Here is a 13,408-nt window from a genome sequence, read left to right as displayed (position 1 = left end):
CCATGCCCTCCGGGCATCAGGCCCCGTGTGGCGCCATGAAAGTTCCCCCACGCTCGCCGCGGCCTGCCATGGGGTCCCCCCGGCCGTCCATGCCGTCGAGCCCCTCCACCAACAAAACCGACCCGCTCCACCAGTACAAGGAGTCCCAGATGATTCCTGGGATGGGCAGCTCGGCCGGGGCTCACCAGCACACCAGTCCCATGTACTCCCCCACCCCGTCCACCCCAATGATGTCATCTTCCCTGGCCCCGCCCAGTGCTTCCCAGAAGGGCCACCCCGGACTGCTTGGGATGCCCCTGAACCACATCCTGAACCAACAGAACGCCGCCTCCTTCCCTGCCAGCAGCCTACTCTCAGCCGCAGCCAAAGCACAGCTAGCAAATCAAAACAAACTGGGCTCCTCTGGGAACAGCCCTGCAGGCATGCCGGGCGGGGGTAACGGAGGGGGCGGCGGCGGGCACCCCGGCTCCATGAGCGGCCCTCGAAGCATGGAGGGACACAGCACTTTAAATGCAATGCTTCCCCCAAACGCCGGCATGCTGCTCAACACTCCCGAGGCCCCGAGCGGACGGGCCGCCCTCCGAGACAAACTCATGGCGCAGCAGAGGGACCCGGCGCGCAAACGGAAACAGTCGTCAGGTGGTGCCGCCACCCACGACGGCCCCAACAACATGGTCTACAACGTGATCAGCAAACCAGGCATGGGAGGGAACCTCATGCCCGGCCCCAGCGCAGCAGAACAGTTGCGTAAAGTGGGTCGAATGGGGAACCTCCCCCCAAACACTTCCATGGCTCAGCTGCTGCAGTCCATGAGCTCCCAGAGTTCCCACAACCTGAGCGGAAACAGCCATCGTCCAGGCCTGAGCCCGGGGCTGGGGGCCGGCACTCCAGGAGGGGCGCAGATCCACTACAGCGAGAACGCGGGGATGGTCCCCACTGGCGGCCCCCCACAGAACCTCATGGTCCAGCAGAGACATCGGGGCCCCGCAGATGCCATCCAGCACTGCCAGAGCATGGACGTCCCAGGGGGCCACCTGGTCTCCCGTCCAGGGCAGTTCCCCGACATGATGGCGAAGATGCAGGCGTCCTCCATGAGCAACTGCGGTCAGATGGGGCAGGGCGGGCCGCCGGTGGGGCGCAACAACCCCCCACCACTGTCGCACCCTGGCCCCCACCCTTCACAGCTTCACGGCATGGGGAGGACCAACATGGTAGCGCCGCATGGAGGCGGAGATGTGAACTGCAACCAGAGTGTGTCTGAGACAGGTGAGCAGAACCTCGTTTTTAATCTACTGGTGTTTATCGTGTTTTCAGCACTATACGGCGTACCATCAATGAATGCTGTATTTTTGAACATATATAAGGTGCAATTAAGTGAAACAAGAGTCTAAGACAAGTTTCCAGTCTCTGAAACTTCTTTATAACACACTACACGACAGCCACGATAGAAGCGTTAGCTGTTCTAGCATATTCGCAAAACCTATAAGCCCCCCAACTTTTTTTTGCAGCACATAAAAAGGATGATACGGCTATAACAAGCATTACCGTGACTATGCTAGCTCTCAACTTTGTTAGTAACACGTAAAACACTCTGACATAACTGCATGTTAGCTGCATTAGTGTATTGTGACTACCGCAGCTACATGTTAGCCGTGCTAGCAAATTCACAAAACTTGTAACTCCCAACCTTGTTTGCAACACGTATAAAACAGATAAATATAGCTAAAATAAACAATACAGTGACTATGTAAACTATTAACCTTAGTAACACGTTAAAAACAGACCAATAAGGTAAAACAAACCATACAGTGGCTACGCTAACTCCTAACCTTAACAACACGTAAAAAAACAGACTGATACCACTAGAACAAACAATACAGTGACTACGCTAACTCGTAACCACAGAGACACGTAAAATACAGACAAATACCGCTTAAACAAGCAATACAATGACTACTCTAACTCCTAACCCTGAGTAACATGAAAATAATAATCTGTATGAGCCGTGATGGTGTATCATGAATACGCTAACCTTGCTAATACTGATACCACCAAAACAAACTGTAATATGGCAAAGCTAACTCCCAACCTTGTAACAGGTAAAAAAAAAAACTCATACCCCTAAAACTTAACTGTGACCTCGCTAACTTCAAACCTTGTTAGTAATATTAATATAAAAAAAAACTGACTAGTACTACTAAAACAAATGGCATCGTAAATATGCTAACTCTCAGTCTTGTTAGTAACGTAAAAAAATGTCAGATGGCACTGCGACTATGCTAACCTTGTTGATAACTTGTAAGAAATAGACCAATACCACTAAAGCAAACGTTACTCTCATCACGCTACCTCACAGCCTTGCTAGTAACACGTATAAAACATTCCGTTACCGCTAAAACAACCGTTACTATAAGTATGCTAACCTTGCTAGTAACACGTTAAAAAACATACATCTTGACAGGGCTGCACGTTAGCCATCTTAGCATTTTCACAACATTCAACCAAACATTTTGACAGAGCGCCATGTACCTCTCAATACTTTGATTTTTAAAAGGAATTAAGGCTTTTAAGTGTGACTTAAAGTGCGAAAAATCCTGTGTTTTTGATGTTTACAGCTGTTTTTATCCTTTTAATCCAAGAAAAGGTCATCGTCAAAACGTATAAAGTTTCTTCTTCAAAATTAAGCGTTCAGCTTTCACCCCTGACCTCATCCCGACTGTGGGATGAAGATGATGGAGATGAGCACGACTCTTCTCCAGCTGAAAGTGAGCTAAAGCGATGCCCCCCCCACCGCATTTGGACAGTGGGGCTCCTGCTGTATCTCAGCTTAACGAGCGGGCCCCTTATCTTTTGGAGGCTCCGCTAATTGTGAGTCGGTCAGTGTTCGTCTTTGTTTTATTTGTATTCCAGCATCTAAAAAAAAAAGATGGAGAAGGGATCTGCATCCTGTTTTTTAAGGGAAACAGCCCAGATACGCAGCTCTAAAGAGCTTCTCCCAGCAAGCCGGTCGCTATAGTAACATTAGACCCTGAATAGAGCCCGGAGCGAAGCCTTTGATGAGGGTTTGTGTGCGTTTGTACATGTCTGCGCGATACAGTTTGTGTGTGTGCGCGCATATGAATGACGAGGCACATGACCGCGTTTGTGTGTCGCCGCACATGTCGGCGCTTGTTCTGAACCTCCCCCTACCCCCCGCCTGCTGCAGGACTGGACTGAGCTTTAGTATTCATTTGGAGTCCATGTGTCCTCATATGGTTTCTAATGGAGATATGACCGAGATCCGCTGCAGGCCAGCTGTTCTTATCAGCCCCAGCATTCATTGAAATTCAGACGCTTGCGATTCCAGGGGGGGGGACGGGAATATTGCTTCTTCCATGGATTTGACTCCACAAACTGACATAATTCTGTTTGTAAACAGATTATGACTTACAGCTCCCAATTAAGATTAGCAAAAAACGTCATCATTGGGGATCACTTCATGTAGCCGCCAAAATAGTTAAACATTTAAAACTGAAACCAGCCTTCTGTTTGTTGACCTTCAAAGCCTTTAGCAGATTAATGAGTCATCATCAGGGCCGGATGACTCAGCTATACTGCTTTGTATTGGGCTGATTTCCGTTTTGCCAGAAAATTATACTAACCCATTTTTACCTTTGAGAAAATCAGTAAATAGCTGTTAAAAAAAAGTAGTAGTAACGGCCACACCCCTTATATACTCAATTTCATGTCTAACTCTAAAGGTTAATGGGGTTTAAATGTGATATTGACGTTTGGGTCTTTCTAATCTGATTTTATGTCAGCGTAAACAGACTACAATAGGCCTCTGTTACTGATTGAGCTCCAGGTATTTTGATTTTTAAACCCAGATTCAAGCAGGAACTCTTAAACGACGTACACATCAAACGTGATCCAGCTTTGATGTTGTGTGTGTTTCTATATGTCAATATGGAAACACACACAGATGTGAAAATATACCGAAGGACTTGAATGCGCGTCAAAACAGAGTGAAGGACACAAATTTGACTCATGTCAAAATAGAGCGATGGACGCGAATTTGACTCGTGTCTAAATACAGCGATGGACGTGAATTTGACTCGTCAAAATAGAGCGAGGGACGCGAATTTGACTCGTCAAAATAGAGTGACAGACGCGAATTTGACTCATGTCTAAACAGAGAGGCGGACGCGAATTTGACTCTTGTCAAAATACAGCGATGGACGTGAATTTGACTCGTCAAAATAGAGCGAGGGACGCGAATTTGACTTGTCAAAATAGAGTGACGGACGCGAATTTGACTCGTGTCAAAATAGAGCAACGGACGTGAATTTGACTTGTGTCAAAATAGAGGGAAGGATGCGAATTTGACTCATCAAAATAGAGCAACGGACGCGAATTTGACCCATGTCTAAACAGAGCGGCGGACGCGAATTTGACTCGTCAAAATAGAGCAACGGATGCGAATTTGACTCGTGTCAAAATAGAGCAACAGACGCAAATTTGACTCGTGTCAAAATAGAGCAACGGACGCGAATTTGACTCATGTCTAAACAGAGCGGCGGACGCGAATTTGACTCGTCAAAATAGAGCAACGGACGCGAATTTGACTCGTGTCAAAATAGAGGGAAGGACGCGAATTTGACTCGTGTCAAAATAGAGGGAAGGACGCAAATTTGACTCTTCAAAATAGAGCAACGGACGCAAACTTGACTCATGTCTAAACAGAGAGAAGGACGCGAATTTGACTCGTGCCTAAATAGACAGAAAAGCGTGAATTTTATTCTCGTCAAAATAAAGCGATGGACGCGAATTCAATGCTTCAAAATAGAGGTAGATGTGAATCTGGCGCGGGTCAAGATGGAGCGTCGGACAGAAATTTGACGCCCGTTAAAAAGGATCAGAGGACGCAAATTTGACTCCTCCTATAAAGAGGGCGGGGAAAATGTGTCTCTGGTCAAAATAGAGCGGAGGATGCAAAGTGGACACGAGCTTGCCGTGCGAATCTCGTTGAACGTAGCATAAGCACCGCCCACTGTTGGATTATGATGTGAATGGATGTTTTTAGGTCAAATGTTTTTCTTTCTTCAAAGAAAATGTTGGTTCATTTTTTTTTTTACTTACAATTCAAGTCAACCGCCCGCACAAATAAAACGTAGCTAGCCTTTTTTTAATAGTTCTACCAACAGCACTGATTGATTTTGAGTTTTTACTCTGCAACCAAATTTTCTAATAATTTCTACTTTTTTTAAATAGGAAATTTTTCATATCAAAGAGATTTAGTTTCAAATTTTTTCTGGTTTTGCGCTCATGCTTGTGTCTTCTGGTTAAGGTAGTACTGCAAAGGTAAAAAAATGCAGTAATATTACATCAGGTGACCCTTAAATTGATGATTTTGATTGTTGCGTCCCTCAGACAGCATGAAGGATGTTGGTGAATGACAGATGTTCTCTCTCTGTTCTCTGGGTGATGATCTGACGAACAGACAGAAGTCTTTGAAAGTGGCCTCTTCTGCTTTAGCTTTAGCTTCTAGCCATCTGCTGCTATACAGCCAAGGAGCTTTGACACCCCCCACCACCACCGCGACTCGCCGCAGCCACCCCCCCAAACCACATGCACTAACACACACACTCTCCATCAACAAATACTCCAAAGTTCACTGCAAACCCCTCTGGACCCCCTGCCACCCAGCTGACCGTCGCCCCCATCCCCCAGCAGTCTACATTCACGGCGCCCAACCCTCCCCTCCTAACCCCCCCAGCCTCACCCTCATCCTCCCACCCAACTCCACCAACAAGCTTCCTGGCAGCGGACAGCACCACCAATCATCACTCGGTTCCCATGGCAACCTCCCCCGGCAACAGCCGTCACTATATCATAGCAGTAGTGGAGGACGTGGGGAGGATGGGGGGGGAGGGGGTTTGGCCGAGTCGTGGCTCTCAGCGTTGGAGAGCAGCGAGAAGGCGGAGGGAGGGATGGGTGGGGGGGTGGGGAAAGAAAAGAGTATAAGGGGGGGAGAACACACACAGCTGCCCTTCAGCTACGCAGCATCGCACCAGCTGCTCCGTCGCCGCTCGTCCACGCACACACCCACCAAAAACCCGCGCACGAGGCCTCTGAGAAACCGCTCCGGCTTTGTCTGCGCAACGTCGCTGGCGGCCCGTCTCCTCATTCATTGATACATCTGTGGCCTCGATGTGGGCTCTTCCTGCTCTGCCCTTGGATGCTTCGCTAACAAGTCGGCTGCACTGTTCATCTGGCAGCTCGTCCATCTGTTAGCTCTGCCTGCAACAGATTGCTAATGTTCAACTTTTTCCTTTCACTGGAACGCTCCCTAGCGAGGCCTCCTCTTCATTGATTTTCCTGCTAGAGAACTGAAAACTTAACATTTGGACAAAGAGATGTATCCATCAACCGTCCTGGTTTTGCTAGTTTTCAGTTAAATGCACCAGGTTCAATTTAAAAAATAGTTCCTGAAAATATTCCATTAGTCCCTACAAAAGTACGAAAAAACACTGTATACGAGAAGAAATATCATGTACTCTATGATCAGTTTTGTTATGTAACCATGGAAACCAACAAAACTTGCTACTAATTCCTCACATTAGTGCTGCCACAAACAATTATTTTAGTGGTTGACTAATCACAGATTATTTTTTTCCGATTAGTCGATTAATTCGGTACTAGTGCGAATGCTGTAAGCTGAATTTGGCAACTTAATATGCTAGTGATGATAGCTGAAGATGTTGAAATTAATAGCTGGAGACACTGAAGCTGATAGCTTGCTAAAATATTAGTAAAATGCCAAATTAGCCTAAAAAATAAAGAAAGCCTAATTTTGCCAAAACAGCTAACATGTAACTGAAATATTAGCTAGACTCCAACTTAGCCTTAAAAAACTGAAAAAAATCCCAAATTAGCCAAAAAAGCTAGCATGTAGCTGAATCATTAGCTAAATTCCAAAACAGCCTAAAAAAATTAAAAAAAGCTTAAGTTAGCCAAAACATCTAGTATGTAACTGAAATATTAGCTAAGCTTCAAAGTAGCCTAAAAAAAAGCTTAAATTAGCCAAAATGTATAGTATGTAGCTGAAATATTATCCATCCATCCATCCATCCATTTTCTTGACCGCTTCTTCCCTTTCGGGGTCGCGGGGGTGCCGGAGCCTATCCCGGCTACTGAAGGGCGAAGGCGGGGTACACCCTGGACAGGTCGCCAGTCCGTCGCAGGGCCTCAATCACACACCCATTCACTCTCACATTCACACCTAGGGACAATTCAGAGTCACCAATTAACCTATGAAGCATGTTTTTGGACGGTGGGAGGAAGTCGGAGTCCCCGGTGAAAACCCACGCATGCACGGGGAGAACATGCAAACTCCACACAGAAAGGTCCCAGCCGGGATTCGAACCGGGGCCTTCTCGCTGTGAGGCAAGAGTGCTAACTACTGCGCCACCGTGCAGCCCCTGAAATATTATCTGAACTCAAAAATAGTCTAAAAAACCTTAATAAATGCCAAAATAGTCCAAAAAGTTAGCATAACGCCATAAAAACTCTCAGCTTAACTACACTCTGACTCCATATAATATAATATAAAGTAGCGACTAATTGAATAATAAATTAGTCGTCCAATCGTGGCAGCCCTACCTCACATGAATGGAAATAAGAACTGGACTGAGTGAGTGTGTGGGACATCACCCATACAAAATTAAGTCAGTTCAGTAGCCGTTTTTTGCGATATGGAAGTCGCCATGTTCCAACCCAACGACGTCAGTAAACAGTGATTGGTCCAGGTCCGTCTGAGTCGGTCTGGCCAATCAGGAGTGAGCTCTTCAGAAGTCCACACCCCTACTACTTTAAAGTGGGTTATACGACATCCGTCAAACGTTTCAAACAGGGGCCGCCTACTGTAATGAAGGCATCTGATTGGTCAGTTTTGTAACTTTCAAATATAAAACGTGAAAAAAATAAAAGAATATCAAAAAGTCTTGTTTCTACTGACCGGTATGGTCCGGTATTTTGAGGGTTTCCATTGTAAAATAGACCCATTAAACACTACTGAACTGTACCTCTTGAGGGCCCCCCATCCGTTGTAGGTCCATAGAAAAGTGGAACGGTTGGTTGGTTGCTGTTTATTCCTCTCTAGAAGTCTATTAGCTTTTGGCTTCATGGAACCAGTAGGTACTTCCTGTTTGGAACACGAGATGGGAGGGGTCATATAGTTCAGTTCTTGTATAGTCAATTCTCAACATTTGTGTAGAGCTATATCTTAAGGGACAGGGCTTTGTCCTTGAATCAAGAAATAAATAATATAGGTTTTCAAATTTTCCTTATGATTTCACCTTGAGGCAACACACTTTGTTTATATTTTAATGAAATAAAAACATCTGAATTCAATAGATGACCCCTTAGGGGCTTGTCGGTTTCCATTGAATTAAATTAGCAATGTCTTGGGAGTCAATACTTACAATACCTGTACTCTTAGCAGAAATCCTGAATATGTTATACATTTATTTTACCGTAAGAATTAAAGTCAAACTTGGTTTAGGTCTTCAGATGAACAAGTAACCATGAATTCCTCATCTCTAGAACATTCCATCCCATAAGCTGTGACTTTAAGAATATCATGCTCAAGTTGGCGATGACCATAGCACTGAAAAACTAGCTCTAAACCTAATAAAGACAGGTGCATCATGGGATCCATCTTTACTTCTTTAACTTGACATCAACTGTCCTTCATCCTAAATCTGTCCTAAAGTGAACGCATTTCTGTAAATTTTGACACTTTAATGTGGGTGAAAACAATGGTTGCTAAGGAAACGGCAACATTTGTTCTACAGCACATACATGGAACTCATAATACATATTTAGGAGCCCCATATATGAAAAAAAGTCAATGGTTGCTGTGGACTTCCTCCTTCATTGAAGTAATAATTTCATCAAAAATGTTGTATGGTTTCCTATCAAAAGTGGCTAGCTGCAGTAATGGGTGGGGCTTAAGCTTGTGGCTCTTTTTGTTTTAGGCCATCCTCTGGGTTTTTCAAAATTTTAGTTTTAACCTTCATGTTCTATTCTCTGACGTTGTGTCCCGTTGCGTTTTCAGCAAACCCCTCATCTCTCAGCTGTGGCATGGGCGCCCTACAGCCACACGTCAACGCAGTGGGGGCTCAGGTTTACCAGCAGCAGGTGCACCAAAGCATGCAGCAGGGCATGTCTTCACACCCGGCCTACCAGGGGCAGCAGCACTTCTCCAACAACATGCCCTACCCTGACGGCAACGCCGGCTCCATGGCCTGCCTCTACCAGAACTATCAGGTGGGGCGAAGCTTCGGCTTCTGCAGACGTTTAGTGTTTATGGTGAAAAAGTTGACTTTTGTTTTATGTCCTCCACAGCAGGGAGCGATGTCACATCCACAGTTTGGCGAGGAGCAGCAGCCCCAAGCGGAGGGTCATCCCGTAGGCGCGCCTGGGTCTGACAGGGGCCCCGGTGGAGGCCCGGAGGTGGTGGACGCCATCTACAGAGCCGTGGTGGACGCTGCGAGCAAGGGCATGCACGTCACCATCACCACCACCGTGAGCGGGACCACACAGGCCAGCCCCGTGCCCGCCCTCAGCGCCATGAGTGCCTTCACCGCCTCCATCGGGGAGCCCGTCAACCTCCCCCAGGCAGTCAACGCCGTCCTGCACGGGCGGCAAGAGGGAGAGGCCCTACAGCAGGCCCGGGCGAGGCACGCCAGGTCCGGACGGGCCCAGAAGAGCATGGATCCAGGAAAGAGGACTCCAGAGGTCCCCGAGGCCGGTGATTACTTCCGTTCTCCCGGCCGTGGGACTCCTAGAGGACAGTGGGATGGAGAGGTGCAGCACGGAGGAGGGTTCGACTCGCAGACCAACAACAGCGGCTGGACCGGCGAGGAGATAGTGGAATGCTCCACCCAAGTAAGAAGTAGTCCCTGCATGGAGAGACCTGCCAGTCTCGCCCCCGCCCCTCCGTGCCCCGGCGACGGGTCCGGTGACCACACCCTGGCCATGGTCCACGACAAAGCCTTCCTCGAAGACGGCTACCGGTACAACAACTGCAACCGGACCCCTGCGAACTACAAGGAACACCTGGAGCAGACCGTAGAGCGCTGCGCCCACATCAACGGAGCCGCCCAGCATTTCAACACCCGGGGCTACGGCGATGTCCTGGGCCCCTCGAGGCAAGAGCTCACCGGGGACGACCAGTCGCCCAGCTCGTCCACCAGCCTGGAGGGGCCGCTGGCCACGGCCAAGGACTACGGGCACTACAACGGCCACTTCAATGGCATGGCCCCCAGCCCGTCGGACACCAAGAGCCTGAGCAGCGAGGAGGACCTGCGGCAGCCGGACTCCCCCTCCTCAGAGCTGCTCCACTACCGCTCCCGGACCTTCAACATGGGGGAGCTGGTGTGGGGCCAGCTGAAGGGTTTCCCCCCGTGGCCCGCCAAGCTAGCCGGGGACGAGCAGGTGCACGGTGCCGCCATGCAACTGCGAGAACAGGCCAAGGTGAGCAAAGAAACCCCAAAGCATCAAACGTAGGGCTGTAATGAGTATCCGAGTACTCACTGCTTCTAACTTCACCGTCATCAACCCTGAGTGCATTGTCAACACGAGGCCTAGTGTCAGAAAACCGTAAGCGTCTTCTCAAAATTAACTTTATATCCGGCTTGCAAGTTGCAGCCGAATTAAATATAAACCTCATAATATTTGGTGATGGTTCATAGTGAAGTCATCCAGTCTGATCTGCTGAAAACCCATAACCACCAACAAACATAGGAAGACACAAGAAACCAATCAGTTACCAAAGACCAGTGATTTACATAAACTGATTAAATTATCCCGGACGAGCCCCCAATTACACTATGCACCTGCGATGAAATCTAAAGCTTTAAATCAGTTGCATATCGGTGCAAAATGTGTATGAAAGCTGCTTTTCTCTGCCACAGAATCAGCTGATTCATGGTGATTGTCAATAATTTGCGGTGCATTAATGAGTTTGACTTGGTGGAGATGCTGTTTCTAGATTTTACTTTTTTATTAATTTATTATTTAATCATCATTTTTTTATTTGTTTACTGCTGAAGTTAATCAGGAAATTGACCAATAACATTTTTTTTTAGATCTAAATCTTTTTTTATCAGTTTTGTTGATTCTCCTGCTCTAAAATAAGGTATAAATGATCATTTTATACAAATGATTTTAATATTCATACATCCAGTGAAAAAACCAACATATAGGAACTGTATAAAAGTTTATTTAATTGTAAGAATCGTGGTTCAGTCTGTGAATCGTTGAATTTGTGATTTGAATCAGATTACCTCATAAATAACGATCCACAGTAGAGGTTTAGGGATAAATCGATTTCCCGATATATCGCGATATTTCATTTGGCAATATGTGATTCAGTTTAAATGTTGCCTGGGCAGTGATTTATGAGCAAACGTAGCTCAGCATCTTACTTTTGTTTTCCCCCTAAACCTCCACCACTAGTTGGCAGCACACTGAGCGTCTTTGAGCAGGTCAACACCGAGTGATGTGTACAACACTGAAAAAAGACAGTCATCGTGAGGAAATACGTGTTTACCTCCGCATGTGAGAAAACGGAGCTGCTGTGCAGCTGTCACCAAAATAAAGCGTCTTAGCCACATTCTATCCCTCTCCTTCATCCTGTCATCACAGTAAAATGTTTTTGGAAAGAATTTGATTTTTTCCCCTTCATTTTTGAATAAACGTTTAAATGCTACATTTATGACTGTTAGAAATAAACAGCACTTTATCTCCTCAGTCATACTTGTAGAAGCTTATTGGCTAAGGTAAATTCATTACATGTTTTTTTTTTTTCTTATTCTAAAAAATGTTTTTTGGGTGGAATTCAGACAATGTCGACTGTTCCCTTGAAGAGCAGATATTTCTTAAATTACCAAAAGAAATGCAAGCTTAGTTTGCTTAGGCAAAACCAACCGATATATGAGATACAGTTTAACGCTGTGATCATTAAATAAAATAATTTTTTACAATTTTCTTAATATGAGAGGTGTAGTCAAATTCAGGTAGTTTTTTTTCTAATTCATACTCTTTACAGAAAATTGTAAAAAAAAATTGTTCTTGAACAGTCTTTGGAGATATCACAATATGCATACTATCTTATGATGAATACCAAGATATGTATCGTATGGTGATACTATCTTATGATGAATACCAAGATATGTATCGTATCGTGATACTATCTTATGATGAATACCAAGATATGCTTCGTATCGTGATACTATCTTATGATGAATACCAAGATATGCATCGTATCGTGATACTATCTTATGAATACCACGATATGCATCGTATCGTGATACTATCTTATGAATACCACGATATGCATCGTATCGTGATACTATCTTATGATGAATACCAAGATATGCATCGTATCGTGATACTATCTTATGATGAATATCAAGATATGTATCGTATTGTGGTACTATCTTATGATGAATACCACAACATGCATCGTATTGTGATACGCATCATATGAGATGAGAGGTCATTACTACAATATTTATCGTATTGGTACTCTTGCCAAAAGTATGAGATGCATACCATGATACGTATCGTATCCCTAGATTCTTGCCAAAATGTGTAAGAGAGGCATACCGCGATATGTATCATATCGCTGGACTCTTGCCAAAAAATATGAGACGTGTGTACCACGATGCGTATTGTATCGCTAGACTCTGGACAAAGAGTACGAGACATGCATACCGTTATCTAAATCATATCGCTAGAATCCTGCCAAAGGACATGAGAGAATACCGCGATACGTATTATATTACTAGATTCTTGCCAAAGTGTATGAGAGAGGGATACCACGACAAATATAATTTGGCTAGACTCTTGCCAAAGAGTATGAGAGATGCGTACCACGATATGTATCGTTTCACTAGTATCTTGCGATTATGTATAGCATCGCTACTATTTCCAAAACACACTCTTAATTCACTGCCCCAATCAAATGTCCCAAGGTGTTGGTCCCAATTCCTCACTGTCGTCTCACCTCCTTCCTGCAGGTGGAGCCAGAGAAGCTTAAAACACTAACTCACGACTTGGAGGCACTGGACCGAGCTGCCAAACGAGGCCTGAAGTAAGAACCCGCACGTTGACACCATCCACACACTTGTCCCCTTCTGTGTTGTTTGTCCAGGGAAACCTTTGTGGTTAGAGGGGTGTGGGGGGGTGTCCCTGCCGGGCCGGGCCGGCTTAAATGTGAATAATGTCAAATATAAATGTTGTTCAACAGACCGGGGAAACTGAATCACTTGCACGCTGTTTTCCACGAGGCCATCAGCGAGCTAGATAAGATGTCAGGCACAGTGAGTACTTACTTTTTTTTTTTACCGCCGTTAAAAGC

The 13,408-nt window shown here is 45.7% G+C and overlaps 1 protein-coding gene across 1 annotated transcript in view; it reads left to right on the top strand.

Moving 5' to 3' along the window:
* LOC112156614 (methyl-CpG-binding domain protein 5) overlaps positions 1–13,408 on the top strand; it is a gene marked incomplete in the record, with an annotated part of 34,478 nt that overhangs the window by 17,220 nt on the left and 3,850 nt on the right. The window contains 5 exon segments of the mRNA XM_024288854.2: positions 1–1,266; positions 9,098–9,309; positions 9,388–10,518; positions 13,068–13,141; positions 13,298–13,370. Coding sequence (XP_024144622.1) covers positions 1–1,266; positions 9,098–9,309; positions 9,388–10,518; positions 13,068–13,141; positions 13,298–13,370 — 2,756 coding nt within the window.

This window comes from Oryzias melastigma, linkage group LG2, assembly GCF_002922805.2.
Source record: "Oryzias melastigma strain HK-1 linkage group LG2, ASM292280v2, whole genome shotgun sequence".
Classification (NCBI taxonomy): Eukaryota; Metazoa; Chordata; class Actinopteri; order Beloniformes; family Adrianichthyidae; genus Oryzias; species Oryzias melastigma.
Note: the sequence above shows the minus strand (reverse complement) of the source record. Positions and strands in the feature narration are given on the sequence as shown.